The 18789-nt window shown below is 46.7% G+C and overlaps 1 protein-coding gene and 1 long non-coding RNA gene across 7 annotated transcripts in view; one reads left to right on the forward strand and one right to left on the reverse strand.

The window, feature by feature from the left end:
- Nucleotides 1-4389, forward strand: part of LOC126988414 (uncharacterized) — an 18289-nt gene extending 13900 nt beyond the window's left edge. For all 3 annotated transcript variants that reach the window (XR_007741919.1, XR_007741921.1, XR_007741920.1), the window contains 2 exons: nucleotides 1933-2076; nucleotides 3122-4389. This is a non-coding gene — a long non-coding RNA (uncharacterized LOC126988414). The remainder of the gene's footprint in view (nucleotides 1-1932; nucleotides 2077-3121) is intronic.
- Nucleotides 2944-18313, reverse strand: LOC126988413 (uncharacterized). 4 transcript variants are annotated; one of them, XM_050846473.1, is made up of 7 exons: nucleotides 18277-18311; nucleotides 14763-15521; nucleotides 12176-14185; nucleotides 9432-9654; nucleotides 8535-8660; nucleotides 6129-6224; nucleotides 2944-3320 (listed from the first exon to the last, which is right to left on the reverse strand). In XM_050846473.1, the coding sequence occupies exon 3, from the start codon at nucleotides 14122-14124 to the stop codon at nucleotides 13051-13053; it is 1074 nt and encodes a 357-aa protein (XP_050702430.1). In that variant the 5' UTR covers nucleotides 14125-14185; nucleotides 14763-15521; nucleotides 18277-18311; the 3' UTR covers nucleotides 2944-3320; nucleotides 6129-6224; nucleotides 8535-8660; nucleotides 9432-9654; nucleotides 12176-13050. The 4 variants fall into 4 exon arrangements, 3 of the variants coding, with proteins under 3 accessions (XP_050702430.1, XP_050702429.1, XP_050702428.1); XM_050846472.1 differs by lacking the exons at nucleotides 14763-15521; nucleotides 18277-18311 and having other exon boundaries at nucleotides 9432-9500; nucleotides 9570-9654; nucleotides 12176-14124; XR_007741918.1 differs by lacking the exons at nucleotides 8535-8660; nucleotides 9432-9654; nucleotides 12176-14185; nucleotides 14763-15521 and having other exon boundaries at nucleotides 18277-18313.
- Nucleotides 18314-18789: the final 476 nt, after the last annotated feature.

Here is an 18789-nt window from a genome sequence, read left to right on the forward strand (position 1 = left end):
AAATATCATACGTTTCCTGCACCTCACTTTTTCTCCTCAACTTTCCCCAGTCTGGCTCTCTTCTACTTCTTAAGATTTTGTGTCTGCCTGCCCATAGTTTCTCCTGTTTCTTTTATGTGATTCGTCCCCTTCAGTGCCTTCCTCCTCTGTTTCCATCTCTGTTATCTCGTAATCACTCTTTCCCAGGAGTGCCCACATCTTAATTCACTTAACAAGTGTATTCTCTTGGTCAGCACCAGGTCCAGTCTCGCCGGTTCATCGTCACTCCTGTATCTTGTGTTCTCCGTCACCCACTGCATCATCAAGTTTTCCAAAGTCAATCTTAAAAATCTTTCCCCCATGCCGTTTCACTACCTCCACTTTCAAATATTTCCCAATTTACCTCCTCACAGTTGAAGTCTCCAACTAACAAGACTTTTTTGCTTGCTTTGGGTAACCTACTCAAACTCTGAATGGTATCTTCAGTCATGGTTCTTCTTTGTTCAGTGAGTTTGTTCTTGGTGGTACACAGGTTGCTATTATCGTCATCATTTCTCTGTTTTTGTTCTCCGGATTAACACTCACTATTTCCGCCTTTCCTTCTCCATGTACGACTGTTTTCACTAATACCTCCTTCCTCGTCATTATCATCACTCCTCCACCACCTTTACTCTTTCTGTCCTTCCTCCATACATTGTACTTATTATCAAACACTATTTGGATGACCTCATTCAGCTTTGTTTCCGTTAAACATACAATCTTGGGCTCTTTTTTCCTTTAAGTAGTCTTGTAGTTCTGTTTTTCTAGATATTATCCCGCCTACATTTGTATACATCACACTTGTCACTTATTTGTTTCAGTCTTGTCTAGCTTCTGTTCTCTTTTGTCTTTTCCCTTAAATTCCGTTTCTTTAGTCGGTCTCCCAGAACTCCAACTTACATTATTTCTCTCTTTTGCCTCTTCCTCTCTTCTTTATTTCTATTTTTCTTTATATGTATTTCCTTACATTCGTCTATTTCCCTTAGTTTAGTTGTTCTGTACAATATTTCCTCGGTTACCTTCTGTGATTTTAATCTTAACTGGCCTTGTTTTACCTTCTATGTAAGGGCCCATCCTAACAATCTCTTCCACCTCCTCCTCAAGGTTTTGTATTTCTTTGTCATTTAAGTTCTTCAGTAAGTCCTTCACTGACTAAGTTCTTCCTTATCCTTTCTTGGTTTATATGTTATGTTTTTCTCTTTCATTCCAAATACTAGTAACACTTTTCCTCGTCTGCTGCATCTCTCACTGAATCTTCATTCTTTTCTATGACCTCCACCATCTCTTTTTCTACATTTTCCTTCTCCTCTTTCAGTTGCTATTCAATTACTTCCTGGCAGTCTACGTTAGCCTTTTCTTGCTCTACTTTCCAGGTGTTCATTTCACCCAACACTTCCTCTGACTCTGTTCCTCTTTGCTCACCATCTCCTTCAGATTTTCATTTTCCTTTCCTACCACTCCCATCATTTTTTCATATTTTGCCAACTTCTTTCAGCTCTTCTTTTTCTAGAATCAATTTTTTTCCCTTCTACATTACGTACTCGTGATTGGAGATCCCTTTGAAGTTCTCTGTTACGTAATTCTTCTTCATCTCTGCTCTTAACTACTCCAATACATTTGTCTAGTTTCCTTTCCATAAGCAGAACTCTTTTGTATATAGCCGATTCTTTGCTCGGAAATCCAGAAGAACTATGCTCATACCTTTCATCTTCACCTTCGTCTTCACTGCTTCCTATATCTGTCCTTCACTCCTTTCTTCGTGTTCCACTTCCTTTTCTTCTTGGTGTTGTCCACTCCAAATCATCCTCCCTCCCACTCATCTTACAAACTGGTGTGTGTGTGTGTGTGTGTGTGTGTGTGTGTGTGTGTGTGGCATAAACTTTGTGCTAGTGTCTCATGGCATCTTTTTTACAGTGTGGCTGCCAGTCTGTCTGTCCGGCACTCCCTTCAAGACAGAGGCCTGGCACTCCTCTCCTGGGCCGGCACACACACACACACACACTGTCTGCCCAGCCCTGTGCCCGTCCATGCAGCGCTTCAAGGCTCTCCTGCTGTGCTGTAAGTGGATGGCAGCAGATGTTATAGTAGAGGCTTTTTACTGATTGTCTGTTCAGGAGAGGAAAGGGAAGAAGATGGGCCGGGAAACAGAAGGTGATGAGGGTATGAGAGGAAAGAGCAGGAGGGAAGAAAGAAGAGAGGCTTGAATAAGGAGAAAGAAGATAGGCTGAGAAATGGAAGAAGGCGAGGCTGTAAGAGAGAAGAGAGGCTTGAATAAAGAGGAGGAAAGAGGCGGAGAAATAGAAGGTGAGGGTAGAGAAGAAAGCTTAGAGAAGGTCTGCTACACAAGAAGGTGACCTTTGTTGACCTCACCGGCCTGAGCAGTGAGTGTACAACTGTAGCACCATTGGCAGTGAGTGGAAGTCAAAAAATAATATGTAATGTTTATACCACTTTTTATCTGTTATCAGTGTTTGCAGCCATTATGAATCCATTTTAGAATAAAACATTATTTTGTTCTCCTCTTGAATGCTTTCATATTTTAGATGGTGTGATATGAGAGGGGCCAAGAAATGCTTTGTAAGGAGTGGTGTAAATGTTTCTGACTTGTGCTCACTGTAGCCACTGTTTTCTCACACCCTTGAGTCTTGTACAGTTTGTACAGAGTGGTGTAAACACTAGATGTTTTCTGACTTCAGCTCACCATAATTACTCTATTTTTTCACCCCATTGAGTTTTGGCAGTGGTGTCACAGCTGTACAGTTACTGCTCAACAACATTTGTCCATCTTGTGTAACAGATGAGCCGGGTAAAGAAATGTGAATCTTTTCTGAGCCTGGGTGAGTGTGTTGGCGGCGGAGAGGTCAGACGCCCCAAGACAGGTTCTGGAGCAAAGCTGGAAGCATTTTCTGTCAAATAAAAGGAATGTTTCCCCAACAGGATGTTTATTGGAGTCCAGCGTACACTCAAGGGACAGAATGCTCTACAGAAATAACGTGTTCCAGAGAATTATCAAGACGTTTTTAGTTCCTCTGCTTAGACACACTCAGGCTTGCCGAGGGAGTGGGAACGGCCTTCATCTTGGCGTCACTGTTGCTTCTTCCAGGCGTGGCGCGGTGAGTGTGGCCGTGCGGCGCTTGGCGAGGGAGACAGCGGCTGTGTCCTCCTGGGTGCTGAGGTCCAGCAGCTGTGTCTGTGTCTGCAGGGCAGGAGGGGACACATGTGCTCCCCGGCAGGCCACCTGTCCCACTGGCCTGCACACAGTGGCGGGACAGTCCAGCTGTCAGCCAGCCTTCAGCAGCGGTCTGTTGGGGAGAACAGAGGATGTTCCTCAACACAGAAAAGGAAATTTCAGTTTCTCAAGACTGGCAGGATTAACGGAGAGGCCACGTCATCGCTGCCACTCTCTCTCTCTCTCATGGTAATAACTGAACTCAAACATTGTGTACATTTAATTATGATCAGACCAAATAGCTCTACCTAAGATTGGTTTTCTAGGGACATTTCACTGCTCCAGTCACCCAGGCCATAGCCAGATCACTTCAGACTTTCACCTCATGGCCCATGGGTGGTGTAGATTATTATCCAAAACAATAGAGTTTTTAATGGAAAAAGATGAGAGGGGGGGGGGGGTCCTTTATGTGTCGAGGGGGCATGTGTCTGTGGGGTTTATAAACATACTGTGGGGAGACATTCTGTGGGTCCTGTGTGCTGTGGTGAGGAGAGAGAGAGAGAGAGAGAGAGAGAGAGAGAGAGAGAGACACACACACACACACACACACACACCACATGGGTTTCAGGGCTGTGTTGTGCAGTTTCTCGTGAGCAACATTTCAACAGAGCGTTGGACAAGGAAGATAATTTGGCAGAGCATGTTTCAGACCTGGCCCTGTTTTCATCCGCGTGGTTCACCGACAAAATGTGGACGACCAAAGTACTCGTGAGGGACGTGCAATGACAGAGTCTGGCAGGTGGAGTGGTTCCCGACACAGGGCCGGCGTGGCGGTGCCGTGATGTGGGCAGCGCACCGCCACACACTGCAAACCACCTGTGCCGGATTGTTGCATTCCGTGTCTCTTGTGAGTGCTCTCGTCATCCACACTGTTAGTGAACCATAGTGGTGAAATTACGGCAAGGTCTGAAACACTCTGCCAAAGTATCATCCCTGTGCGACGCTTTGTTAAAGTTATTCCCAAGAAAGATATAACACAGCCCTGCAACCCTTACAGTCTCTCTCTCTCTCTGAAACCTACAGTGGCTTTGTTGCCTCACACATCAACACTGCAAGAAGTGTACACTGTATTCAGTGAGCAGTGAACTCTGCTCACCATCTGTCTGCAAGACTTAATAAAATACACTGAAGGGAAGCTCAAATTTGTTTCTCTGAAGACCTTTTAAGACGTTTCCGGTGTTCCTCCAGAGGCACCTTGGGTGTCAGGTCAACTGGTATCCAAGTCAACCCACACCCCAGGTCAACTGGTAACCAAGTCAACCCACACCCCGGGTCAACTGGTAACCAAGTCAACTCTCACCCCGGGTCAACTGGGAACCCTTGCATTGGTAATGCACTGTGGGATTTGCCTTCCACTCTCAGGTCACAGCGGCCACCCTGGAGCACGGACGCCTCCACTCAGTGCCTCACCCAAGCTGGTGTTCTGGCATATATTTCAGTGTTTCTGCACTCAGGAACCCTCGAGCCATCTTATGTAAAACAAAAACGTGCCGATTTGCATGGACAACACACCAAACAAGCACACGAAAGACAAGCTTGTGTCAAACAGTTTAGTCAGATCACACTCCAAGGATTCATGGCCTTTCAAACACCTATAATTCATCTCATTGGAAGCACTTAAACAAGACGTCTGGCTCTGCAGGTGCCTGCACATAAGGAATTTTAGTAATTTACTGCATGTAAATAACACACTGGGTAATATTCAAAATAGCCCGGCCTCACATTCAGCAATATTTCACGTCATTTCAAAGATTAACCGTGATTTACAGTCAATAAATTATTGAAATACATATTATTTGCACTTGCAGAGCCAGATGTCTTTTAGTGCACCTGAAATGAGCTTCCTTCCAGGCCTCTGAAGGGCCCTGGAGGGTTGGGGTATGGCCTCACTGTGCAGCGTGACACAAGCCTGTCTTTCGTGTGCTGCTGTGCTGTATTAGCAATCCAAAGGCATCTTTGGGATTTATAAGGAGTGAGGGTTTTTGTGTATGCATAAACACTCAAATATATTATTGAGAAATTAGCTTGAATATCTATCACAAGTTGGTTTTCACTTATTCATGAACCAGAAATGTGCAGGAGCCACATCTATCAAAGCTCCCGCTGTGTTCCTTAAGTGACTGAGCCGGTTAGTTGACCAGGGGAATGAGTTGACCGGGGGAATAAGTTAACATGGTTAGTTAACCAGGGGAATGAGTTAACCTGGTTAGTTGACCAGGGGAGTGAGTTGACCTGTAACCTGCACTTATCAAGATATTCACAGCATGTTGCATTCTGTAGCCTGCTGACAGCTGCCAATAAAGAAATATCTGTCCTGTTTTAAGAAAGTTTTACAGTAGATATTACTTTTACAAACATGATCTACTGTTGAAGTGGAAGAAACTTAATGCCTGAGCCATCACCACGGCTGCCCTGGACCCTGAATGGACGGTAAAGTTTGGGGCACAGGCTGTGGCTGTGCATGGCCCCAGTGCTCATCTCTGCCACAATGGTCCCTGAGCCTGTGGCGGGAAGAACCCGTCACCCTGGGACATATGGCCACTGGGACATAAGGGCTGCCACAGTTTAACTAACTAGGGGGTGCGTTGCTTCACTCGCTTGCTGCCTCCACCCCAATGGACCCCCGAGCAGGCCTCCACACATCTCCCCTTTCCATTCTAAGCCCCTCCGGCCTGTGTAGATATCGACAACGCCATATACCTGTACTGAGCGAGTCCACAACACCATGGGCCAGGCCAGTCCCTGGAGTGCCTTCCTGGCAAGACCCACCATTGTTATGCCCTCATAAGCATCAAGATATAATTGTCAAAGTACAAATGTTATAAACGAGCCCTGAAGGAAAACTTGCTCATAAATAAAGGGCAATTTTAAACGTGCTTACCCAAAGTGGAGTGCGACAAAGTGATCTCTGTGGCCAGTACCAGATTGAGGTCACTCTAGGAGGACATGCGCCTTGTTGTCAGTGTCATCACCATCACTGCAATAGACACACTACAATTAGAAATGCTTAGATACCTGCCCTGCATCCATATCCACACTTGTCCAAAAGGCAAAACTCTTCACTCGTGGAACAATTTTTTGTTCAAAAACATTTCAGCATTGATGGTTGACTTTACGGCTGTTTGGGAGCAAGACTAAGTATGATCATGAAATTCACTGTTAGATCTTCATGAGAAAGGAAGCTGCAAATAACAAAAGCCATAATATACTGTGAACTAGTTTATTCCAAGTGTGGGAATGTTAGAGGACGACCTCCAGTGAAGTGGAGGGACAGGGTGCAGGAGTATGTCAAGCTCCTCGGAGCAGGCGTCAAAGATGAAAGAATGATTGGAAAAAAAAGAAAATGACCAAAACAATACTACAATGCTAGCATGGGTGTTAGTATCATTTCCAACATCCAGGGATTCCTGGGAGGCATTTAACAGAAAGGGTAACTGAGTCAAGGGAGCGTCGCACTGATATGTTCGATAATTTCAGAGATTTGAAGAAAACTAGTTATGTGTTTCTGTGATGATGGCAACAGTCTCTCAAAGTTTTGTGGTAAAACCTGGCTTCTAAAGTGGCTTTTATTAGCAAAAAAGAAAAAAATGGTGACCATAGGCAACCCCAATACAGGACTTTAAATGGCGTGGTCAGCTACGCCTCAAACTTTAAATGCCCTATATCTCAACACTGTTGTTTTGCCAATCAGAAGGACATAGCTCTGGTGTGACTCAACCAATCTGAGGGATCTTTTTTGTCACAAAGAGGAAACCTTTCTCTATTTCTCATGTGGAGTGAAATAAATATATTTAGTCTCACACATTTTTCACCATTCCTTTCCCCTCAAACTCACAGTTTTCTAGAGTACTTGCAAGTAAAACATTATACGGAGAGATGCAGACTGGCAAGTGAAAAAGGAATCCACAACAAATGTTCTACAATAGTTACTCCTTCAAAAGAGACAGCGAGTAAACCCTTCTCAAAGGACGGCTCAGTGGCATCCTCAAGTAAAGCGATGCTTCAATTTTTGCGTACTTTTGCATTACTATTAAAGGGATTTACGTGTTTTACTCAGGCAGCGCAGGAAGGATGCTTCATTACAAAAGGATTGTTGCATAAATGAACCAAAGCATGGACTGAATTTTGATGTTCTCCCACAGGAGTAAGGCAGGCGACGCTCCCTTAACACTCCTGGAGTAAGGAATTAAAGACAAAAACACAAGTGACAGCAGCCTGACTGTTCAAAAGGGCAAAGGCATAAGTACGCACTGAACACTTCCTCAAGAGGTGCGCACTTGTGCGTAGGAAACACTGCACGGGTCAAGGAGCTCAGCACTCCGGAAAAGCCTACAGTTCTGAGGGATCCTCCAGCGAGCACTGACAAGGATGTGGCTGGTCTCCTTTGCCACACCGCCAGCACTGCTGTGTCAAGTCCAGCGCCAAGGCTCGCGCCTCTAGAACCAGGAACCAGAACCCTCAGCCTCCTGGACTTTGCAAAGTTGAGGAGAGAACTGTTCCTGTTTCTGGTGCCAGAGGACCAACACACGACTCACAGCCCTCCTCAGGCACCGTCCATCAGCCAGCCCCAAAGAGAGCACCAACAGCTGGGTGAGCTGCGTCCTCAGTGCCCGGGCAGGTGTCCAAACTGTTCCTGTTTCTGGTGCCAGAGGACCAACACACGACTCAGCACTCCTCAGGCACCGCCCATCGGCCAGCCCCTGGTGAGCTGCGCCCTCAGTGCCTGGCCTCAGTGTCCAAACCTGGGCTTGCAGATTCCCAGCTAGGCACACTGACCACTGCACCACAGACCAACCCTGAACACCACACTGCAAACCTCTGCTGCACTTGTTGCATCTCTGGTGCCTGTCAAGGCCACCAATGGGCCGTGTTGGCCACACAGGCAGCGCTTGGTGAACCCTCAAGGCACAGAGGTCAGGTTACAGAGCGTGTCTGAGGCTGGCCACACACACTTCACTCCTGCCAGACTTCCCCACACTAATATTTGGCAGGAACAAAATCTGAGGCCACTATCATCAGCCTCAGGAACACACTTCACTCCTGCCAGACTTTCCCACACTACTATTTGGCAGGAACAAAATCTGAGGCACCATTGCCTGCCCCAGGAACACTTCACTCCTGCCAGACTTTCTCACACTACTGTTTGCCAGGAACAAAATCTGAGGCACCATTGCCTGCCTCAGGAAACTGTGCATTGCACTGGAATAAATTTGTGACTGTAAGGTGAGAAAATATATTCAAAAACGAGGGTTGAGTAAAATGATGCACAAACATTTTCTCCTCTTACTTGACTTGTACTCCTTGCTCGGCACTGCTGGCTGCTGGCCCCCACAAGACAGCTGACAGTTGTATGCACCTTTGGGGCAGGCAGGGAGTGTTGCCCCTCACAAGACAGGCTGACAGTTGTATGCACCTTTGGGGCAGGCAGGGAGTGTTGCCCCTCACAAGACAGGCTGACAGTTGTATGCACCTTTGGGGCAGGCAGGGCGGGAGGGTGGGAGTGTTGCCCCTCACAAGACAGGCTGACAGTTGTATGCACCTTTGGGGCAGGCAGGGAGGGAGGGAGTGTTGCCCCCACAAGACAGGCTGACAGTTGTCAGCACCTTTGGGGCAGCAGGGAGGAGGGAGGGAGTGTTGCCCCCCACAAGACAGGCTGACAGTTGTCAGCACCTTTGGGGCAGGGAGGGAGGGAGGGAGTGTTGCCCTCCACAAGACAGGCTGACAGTTGTATGCACCTTTGGGGCAGGCAGGGAGGGAGGGAGGGAGTGTTGCCACCCACAAGAAAGGCAGACAGTTGTCAGCACCTTTGGGGCAGGGAGGGAGGGAGGTGTTGCCCTCCACAAGACAGGCTGACAGTTGTATGCACCTTTGGGGCAGGCAGGGAGTGTTGCCCCTCACAAGACAGGCTGACAGTTGTATGCACCTTTGGGGCAGGCAGGGAAGGAGGGAGGGAGTGTTGCCCCCCACAAGACAGGCTGACAGTTGTATGCACCTTTGGGGCAGGGAGGGAGGGAGGGAGTGTTGCCCCCCACAAGACAGGCTGACAGTTGTATGCATCTTTGGGGCCGGCAGGGAGGGAGGGAGGGGAGTGTTGCCCTCCACAAGACAGGCTGACTGTTGTATGCACCTTTGGGGCAGGCAGGGAGTGTTGCCCCCCACAAGACAGGCTGACAGTTGTATGCACCTTTGGGGCAGGCAGGGAGGGAGGGAGGGAGTGTTGCCCCCCACAAGACAGGCTGACAGTTGTATGCACCTTTGGGGCAGGGAGGGAGGGAGGGAGGGAGTGTTGCCCTCCACAAGACAGGCTGACAGTTGTCAGCACCTTTGGGGCAGGGAGGGAGGGAGGGAGGGAGTGTTGCCCCTCACAAGACAGGTTGACAGTTCTCAGCATCTTTGGGGCAGGAAGGCTGGGAGGGAGGGAGGGAGGGAGGGAAGGAGAGTCAGTGGCGGATCCGGGGGAGGGGGGGGTGGCACCCGGTCACGTGCCCCCACCAAAATAAAATATTATAATTTTCAACTCTTGCATAAGGGATTTGGACAGCACAGGGATGAAGGAATGAAGATGCTGCTTAACTCTTGTATAAGGGATTTGGACAGCACAGGGATGAAGGAATGAAGATGCTGCTTAACTCTTGCATAAGGGATTTGGACAGCACAGGGATGAAGGAATGAAGATGCTGGTTAACTCTTGCATAAGGGATTTGGACAGCACAGGGATGAAGGAATGAAGATGCTGGTTAACTCTTGTATAAGGGATTTGGACAGCACAGGGATGAAGGAATGAAGATGCTGGTTAACTCTTGCATAAGGGATTTGGACAGCACAGTGATGAAGGAATGAAGATGCTGGTTAACTCTTGCATAAGGGATTTGGACAGCACAGGGATGAAGGAATGAAGATGCTGGTTAACTCTTGCATAAGGGATTTGGGCAGCACAGGGATGAAGGAATGAAGATGCTGGTTAACTCTTGCATAAGGGATTTGGACAGTGTAGGGATGAAGGAATGAAGATGCTGGTTAACTCTTGCATAAGGGATTTGGACAGCACAGGGATGAAGGAATGAAGATGCTGCTTAACTCTTGCATAAGGGATTTGGACAGTGTAAGGATGAAGGAATGAAGATGCTGGTTAACTCTTGCATAAGGGATTTGGACAGCACAGGGATGAAGGAATGAAGATGCTGGTTAACTCTTGCATAAGGGATTTGGACAGCACAGGGATGAAGGAATGAAGATGCTGGTTAACTCTTGCATAAGGGATTTGGACAGCACAGGGATGAAGGAATGAAGATGCTGGTTAACTCTTGCATAAGGGATTTGGACAGCACAGGGATGAAGGAATGAAGATGCTTAACTCTTGCATAAGGGATTTGGACAGCACAGGGATGAAGGAATGAAGATGCTGGTTAACTACTCAAATTCTGAATGGTATCATCAATCATGATCTCATATTCTTCTTTACTCCATGAGTTTGTTCTTGGTGGTACACAGGTTGCTATTATCGTCATCATTTCTCTGTTTTTGTTCTCCAGATTAACACTCACTATTTCTGCCTTTCCTTCTCCATGTACGACTGTTTTCACTAATACCTCCTTCCTCGTCATTATCATCACTCCTCCACCACCTTTACTCTTTCTGTCCTTCCTCCATACATTGTACTTATTATCAAACACTATTTGGATGGGTTTACAGTCGAAGTGCCCCACTGCCGATGCGCCCCAACTTTCGGGGCACATCGACTCGTGACTGAGTCCAGGCGCCCCGGGGTGAACCATGGCGCCCCAACTATATAAATATTCATTTTACGGGTGGGTTGTAAACTCTCAAATCCCATGTTAAATTACCTATGTTATAAGTATATCTCCTCCCTTACTTACGGGTCGATTTCTTTCACTTAAAAAGCATCATAATCAGGAAGGACGGAATATTAACGTTTGCCATCGGTAAGTTTTCTACAATAGTAAAAATATATTTTTAAAGTTTGATGAAACAATAAAAAACAATTGACATATAAATTTGGTAATTATTGAGAATCACTACACAAAGTTGCTCTCACGGCATTACTAGCCTTTCCAAGCCATCGCACGCTGTTGTGTTAGTCTAGTTTTACCGGCGGATCAAACATGTGCTGCGTCTACAAGTGATGATAGGAAGCAACAGTTTTGGCGGCGGTGGCGGCAGCCATTGGGAGGCGAGCAGTGTTGCCAACGATCCAACGCTTGGTTAGCGATGAGCCCACGCATGTGAGACCAGCGCGTGGTTATTTTTTTATATTTTTTTTAGAACACGCACCTTTACCCAAAGGGTTTTGTGAAGGTTTGGGCCGGGTATAGTATTAGGTAAAGGTGCGTGTTCTAAAAAAAATAACCATGCATGGTGGACCAGGTCTCACATGCATACCATCGCTAACTTAGCGCACCATCGCTAATCGGATCGTTGGCAACACTGCTCAACTCCCAGTGTCCGCCGCCGCCACCAAAACAAATGTATGCATATGCCTTTTCACGACCTACCACCATCGCTAACCACCCTAAAACAGGTGGCAGTATTTGTCCGGCACTTTTACTAATGTATTACATGTATGCAAAGGGTTTTGTGAAGGTTTGGATGAAAATAGACCAAAATTACGGCGCTGGAGTTATACTGAACCTTTACCACTTTTCTTTAAGTTTTTACGCCTTCATATTATGGTTAAGGGACATGTATTTCGTCCCTTAAGTACAATATGGAGGCGTGATATCGTATTTTGGAGGCGCGTAGTGATTCTCAATAATTACCTAAATATTTATATAGTTGGGGCGCCACGGTTCACCCCGGGGCGCCCCGACTCAGTCACGAGTCAGTGCGCCCCAAAAGTTGGGGCGCATTGACTTGGGGCACTTCGACCTGCTACCTTTGAATGACCTCATTTAGTTTAGTTTCCATTACTTGTTGGCTGCTGCACTGTGCCGGGGCAAGGTGACAGTTGTCACCACTCTGGCTCGGGGCAGACGGCACTGTTCACTGTGGTGCTGCTTGTTGGTGCATCTCTCAGCAGTCAGCCACAACATGGTGCCAGTCCTCTCCAGGTGGTGCTGATGACTGGTTCCCCGTCACTGAAGTCCCACACAGCAGCACAACACAGCACCTCAGAAGTGGGTCTTCATGTGCCGGGCAATGTCTGACTTTGTTTTGAAGTGCTTCCCACACACATCACACTTGAACTCTCTCAGGCCAGAGTGTCTGAAGATGTGACACTCCAATGCAAACTTCTCTCTGAACCTTTGTCCACATTCCAGACACTCATGAGGCCTTTCACCAGTGTGTGTAAGGGTGTGTTTCTTGAGGTTGTCCTTTGTAATGAACCTTTGGCCACACTCTTGACATTCATGAGGTCTTTCACCAGTGTGTGTAAGGGTGTGTCTCTTGAGGGAACTCTTTGTATTGAAACTTTGGTCACACTCTTGGCATTCATGAGGTCTTTCACCAGTGTGTGTAAGGGTGTGTGTGTTGAGGTTATCCTTTGTAATAAACCTTTAGCCACACTCTTGGCATTCATGAAGTCTTTCACCAGTGTGTGTGTAAGGGTGTGTCTCTTGAGGGAACTCTTTGTATTGAAACTTTGGTCACACTCTTGGCATTCATGAGGTCTTTCACCAGTGTGTGTGTAAGGGTGTGTGTGTTGAGGTTATTCTTGTAACTGAACCTTTTGCCACACTCTTGGCATTCATGAGGTCTTTCACTTTTTCTGTTTTAGTTTACTTTTTCAGTCTTGATTATGGGTGATGGGGCACTCTGCCAAGTGCCTAACAATCACCCACTTTTTAGAGGCTGCAACCGAGGGTTCTTTTTAGGATGGTAGTGGTTCCCTTAAGGGCAATTGTTTGGATTTCTGTTGCCCTCGGGTTTCCTGGGATTTTAGCTAGATGGTCCTTGAAGTTCTTTTTCAGTAGGCCTGTTGCTCCGGCAATGACTGGCACAATCGAGATGTTCTTCAATTTCCAGTTTCTTTTCATATCATGCATCAGGCCTTGATATTTGGTGACCTTTTCCCTTTCAGCTCTGTTTAGCCCGCTGTCATGTGGGATACTGACCTCAACTATCATAGCCACTTTTTCTTTCCTGTTCCACACAACCAGGTCTGGTTTCACTGCAGCATTATCTAGATAGGTAGCTGTTGGAATTACCTGGTCATAGCAGATGGTGTGCGTCTCATTTCCGGTGATTTTCTCTGGCTGATGTTCCCACACTTTGCTAGAGCACTTGATGTTCAGGCTGCTGCAGATGGTCCAGTGTAGGTATTTGCACACTTCATCGTGCCTGACTGTGTAGTAGCCATCGGCTAGCAGAGTCTGGCAGCTGCAGATCAGGTGGCTCACACTTTCAATTTCAGTGTGGCAGAACCTGCGTTTGTTGTTGTTACTGAGACCAGCCATTTTTTTTAAAGCGTTGGTCATTATGGCCTGGTCTTGTGCTGCCATTATCAGCCTCTCCTGATCGTAGTGGAGGGTTCCTTTGATGAGCCAGTTCAGAGAGCTCTCCTTGTCAATGTAGTCTTTGGAGAGCTCTTGCAGGAAAAACTTGGCACGTTGGTGTTCTGCCCACTCAGTTAAGTTGGTGTTCTGGAACTTCCTGGTGAATTTTGAACAGCTCTTTCTGGCCATTTTGGTGGCTGGTGTGTTTTCTGTTTCCTGCTCATCTACTATACAATCCTGTCCAAAATGCTGGGTCAGCTTAGTAATTGAGGTGTTTTTGCTGGCTTTGTTGGTGTGGTGTTCCTGGACCCTGGCAATGTTTGGACTTAGGGAGCTTCTGAGGTATTGGCCGATGCTCACCATAATGGCTCTGTGTTGGTAGTTAACTTCAGACAGTCCTAGGCCTTCCTCTCTTCTTGGCATATACAGTCTTTCACCAGTGTGTGTAAGGGTGTGTGTGTTGAGGTGATTCTTTGTAATGAACCTTTGGCCACACTCTTGGCATTCATGAGGTCTTTCACTTCACTTTGGTTTAATATATTATTAACTTTGTATCGGGGGTGCAATGGGCCCCAGCCTGGGGTCTATAGTTGCTCCCTTAATATACTTCATTGGCCTTGTATCCGAGGGCTCTTTTTAGTATGCTCACTGTTCCCTTGATGGCAGCAATCTGTACCTGGTGCATACTGGGGCAGCTTGGTATTGCCTGGAGGTACCGTTTCAGGTTTTTCTTGATGAACCCTGTTGCCCCCACCACCACAGGTATTATTTCTATTTCCTTCAGTGCCCACGTACTCTTCAGGTCATTCTTTAGGTCTTGGTATTTAGTTATTTTGTGCCTCTCAGCTCTATTGAGGCCAAAGTCATTGGGCACTGTTACATCTATAATCTTTGCTGTTTTTTCTTCTTTGTTCCACATCACGATGTCACCAGTGTGTGTAAGGGTGTGTGTGTTGAGGTGATTCTTTGTAATGAACCTTTGGCCACACTCTTGGCAGTCATGAGGTCTTTCACCAGTGTGTGTAAGGGTGTGTGTGTTGAGGTGATTCTTTGAAATAAACCTTTGGTCACACTCTTGGCATTCATGAGGTCCTTCACCAGTGTGTGTAAGGGTGTGTGTGTTGAGTTTATTCTTGTAACTGAACCTTTTGCCACACTCTTGGCATTCATGAGGTCCTTCACCAGTGTATGTAAGGGTGTGTCTGTTGAGTTTACTTTTGCAACTGAACCTTTTGCCAGTCTTGGCATTCAAGGACTCCTTCAGCAGTGTGTGGGTGTATTTGCTGAGGTCATCCTTCCCAGGGAGTCTTTCCGCACACGCTGGCCACTCATGGTTTCCCTCACCAGTGTGTGCAAGGCTGTGTCTGCTGAACTTGCTCCCAGTCTCAAATCTTGTCACACTCAAACTTTCCCTTTCCTTTGTGGCTGAAGGTGCCAGCAGTAAGGTGGTGGTGGTATTGTTGTTGTTGTTGTTGTTCTCAGTGGTGGTTGTGTTCTTCTGATCCTCACAGCAGTGGCAGTGTTCCTGCTGGTCCCGCCACTCAGGCTGCTGCCCGGCCTTGCAGCCTCCCCTGCCCACCACTCCTGGGGTGGGGGTCTTGCAGGAACCTCAGGGAAGCTGCAGCGGGCGGCAAGGTTCCCCCGACGCCACACTCAGGGACCAAGCAGCAGGCGAGGCGAGGGATGCACCAAGGAGTCCTGAGGTCAGCGGCAGCGTGGACACAGCGAGTGCTGATTACAGCGTCCGCCTCAGACCCTCACTTGAGCAGCTGTCTCCTGGCGCTGTGCTCCTCCCAGTATGGCCAACACCACATCCTGGGCTGCAAGAGATGGGGTGTTAATGCCACGCCCTCTTCTGTCTAAGTGCCATCGGGTACTCCAGTAGTTAATGACAGAAGAGTTTTGACATTTCCTGCTGTTGGTCCCCAGGGAGGCAGCGAGGCGGCCTGCCCTCGCTGCCCTTCACTGGTGGCTCTGGTTGTTGACAGGAGAGGAGGAGGAGGAGGAGGGGGGAGAATAGAGGAAGAGGCTGGTGATGATGGAGTGACATGCCTAACCAAACTAAATCTAGTGTAACCTGAATTAAATAAACTAAATCTAACCTAGCCTGACGATATCTTATCTAACTAATCTAAATCTAGCCTACTCTGACCTAACCAAATGAAATCCAGCATAACCTGACTACATTCAGGCCAGAGCAGCCTGCCCACGACACGGTGGCCATAGAGTCGAGGGTCGAGATCAACGTAGTCTTACTATGGCTATTACAATTATTCATCTACACAACAAACGATGGATCAAAACGCTCAAACAAACCAAAAAACAATAAAACCAAAGAAAAAACACCAAAAATGGCAAGCGGCAATAAAGGACAAATACCGTAACATGGGACGGGCCGGGTGTTATTCTGGAATTTTACTGATTAGTTTGGGTTAGTTTTGTTATGTTTGAATATTTACAATATTCTGCCAACAATCTACTGCTAGGGAGGGAACAGCTGGTAATGGTGTGTCCCTAGTAACTGGAAGTGACTGCTGATGTGAGTCTTGACCCCTAAAGGACAGGCTACTGCTAGGGAGGAGAGAACAACTGGTAATAGTGTGCCCCTAATAACTGGAAGTGACTGCTGATGGAGTCTCAGCCCCTAATGGATGGGCTAGAGGGAGATTTTCTGCTGGCAGAGCGTGTGCCGTGTTGCTAAACTTTGGCGAAATAGGTGTTCTTCAGCAAAGCCCTGTGTGGCAATTGCAGACAAGAACATAGTAGTTCATGGTGCCTTAACACCGTCAATCTTTCACCTACACGATGAAATAAACTACAAGTCCCTCGGCTGCAGCATGGCGGAGATGTGATGTTGGGAAGAACAAATCTTGGCGGGACAGCGGATGAGGGGAGTTCCCGCACCCCGCCCTTCTCCGACAGAGCCGTGCTTAACGGGTTAACTCCCATGGAAGTGAAGTAGGGAAGCTTGGGTGTACTTCTGGAGCAGTACTCAAATGATGCCTCAAAGCACTCAAAGGGATGAAAAAAATATCAAATGGAAGAAAAAACACCCAAAACAGGCAATGGCAATAAGGGAATAAACACAGCACAAAGGTGTCCTTCGCAATGACATAGGTGGAGCATGGAGACGGGTGTATTTCTGGAATTTACCACATATAGTTAGGTCAGGCCAGGTTAGGTTAGATTCTGGTTACTTTTGTCGGGCTTAATTTTTTTAGGATAAATACGTGTGATAGGCTTCACACTGAGCCATTGATGTCACTGGCAGTAACAGCACAGCATGCAACTGCAATGGGTAAGCTGGAAATAAGTAAGCTTAAAATAGGTAAGCTTGTTATAGGTAAGCTTAAAATGTTGAAATGCCAGAATTTTTCTCTTTACAACACTCCCACACGACCACCGCGTGTAACGAAACACACAAGAAATTAATCCAGACAAGGAAAGGTTTGCCGGCGCCGGGGGATCAAACCTGCGACCAGCGTAACGGGAGAGCCACTCCTTTACCAGTCGGCCAAAGAGGTACCCCCCTGGCTAAGTGGGTTATGGGAGGCTCGCCCATCAGGCAATTCGGCACTACAATGTAAGCTTGTTATAGTTAAGCTTGTTATAGGTTAGCTGGAAATAAGTAAGCTTAAAATAGGTAAGCTTGTTATAGGTGAACTGGAAATAAGTAAGCTTGTTATAGGTAAGCTGGAAATAAGTAAGCTTAAAATAGGTAAGCTTGTTATAGGTAAGCTTGTTCTAGGTTAGCTGGAAATAAGTAAGCTTGTTATTGGTAAGCTGGAAATAAGTAAGCTTGTTATAGGTAAGCTGGAATTAAGTAAGCTTGTTATTGGTAAGCTGGAAATAAGTAAGCTTGTTATTGGTAAGCTGGAAATAAGTAAGCTTGTTATTGGTAAGCTGGAAATAAGTAAGCTTGTTATTGGTTAGCTGGAAATAAGTAAGCTTGTTATTGGTAAGCTGGAAATAAGTAAGCTTGTTATAGGTAAGCTGGAAATAAGTAAGCTTATTATAGTTAAGCTGGAAATAAGTAAGCTTGTTATTGGTAAGTTGGAAATAAGTAAGCTTGTTATAGTTAAGCTGGAAATAAGTAAGCTTAAAATAGGTAACCTTGTTATAGGCAAGCTGGAAATAAGTAAGCTTAAAATAGGTAAGCTTGTTATAGGTAATCTGGGGTAATGTTGAGTGCAGTTAATAGTTACAATATGGATTCTTGTTTTGGTCCCTGAATGCAGTGCAGGGACGAATGGCTTCCAGAGAACAGAAGGAATTTTGATACAATGATGTACAATGTGAAAACACGGAGGGGGTTGGGGGGGCTTGTAGGTTATGTGCTAAGTTAGGTTAGTTAACATTTATTGGCATGTGGTTTCCGGAAAATAAAACTTCTCTCTTTTTCCGTAATAAAAAGCACATAGAGCAATAAAGCCGTGTCTCAAAATTAGCAGGCCGCCCTTCCCTCAACAAGCCCCGCGCAGTACGTCCTGAGCCACAAAAACCTCGTCATAGGTGGAATGGGTAAGCTTGGGTGTGATTCTGAAATAATACCCCCAACATGCCGCCTCTACCCACCTCACGGCACGCCAGGAGCTGGAGCACTCGGCGGGAACAGTGCGGCCTTGATCTTGATGTCACAGGTGGCTCGGGATTTCTCCCCGGCCAGGGCTTTGTATCGGCACCTCCTGTGATTGATTGATTGATAGTTTATTGTTGCAGGTAAACAACAAGGGAGAAGGGAGGAACATGCCATCCCTACCCCCAGGCAGGACAGAGTGAGATTATACAAATATTAATACATGTGAAGGGAGCACCAGGAAATTAAAAAGATACAATGGTAGGAAGGAAAGCACAACAAGGGAGGGGGCGGTACCTCCCCCTGGACAATAAGACAATAAAATGTGGGGACGGAGAACATTGCCCAAGCACTAGATGGGAATGAATACAGAGATAGAGTAACCTGTGAAAAGAAAAACAAAAAACATGCGGGAAGTCAATGTTCTCGGGGCAAGGTATCATTCCCTACATCTTGCACGCCACATGCCTTCCAAGAACTCTTTCACTGCCTCAATCACTCGTCCACTCGTC

Source organism: Eriocheir sinensis, chromosome 69 (assembly GCF_024679095.1).
Source record: "Eriocheir sinensis breed Jianghai 21 chromosome 69, ASM2467909v1, whole genome shotgun sequence".
Lineage (NCBI taxonomy): Eukaryota > Metazoa > Arthropoda > Malacostraca > Decapoda > Varunidae > Eriocheir > Eriocheir sinensis.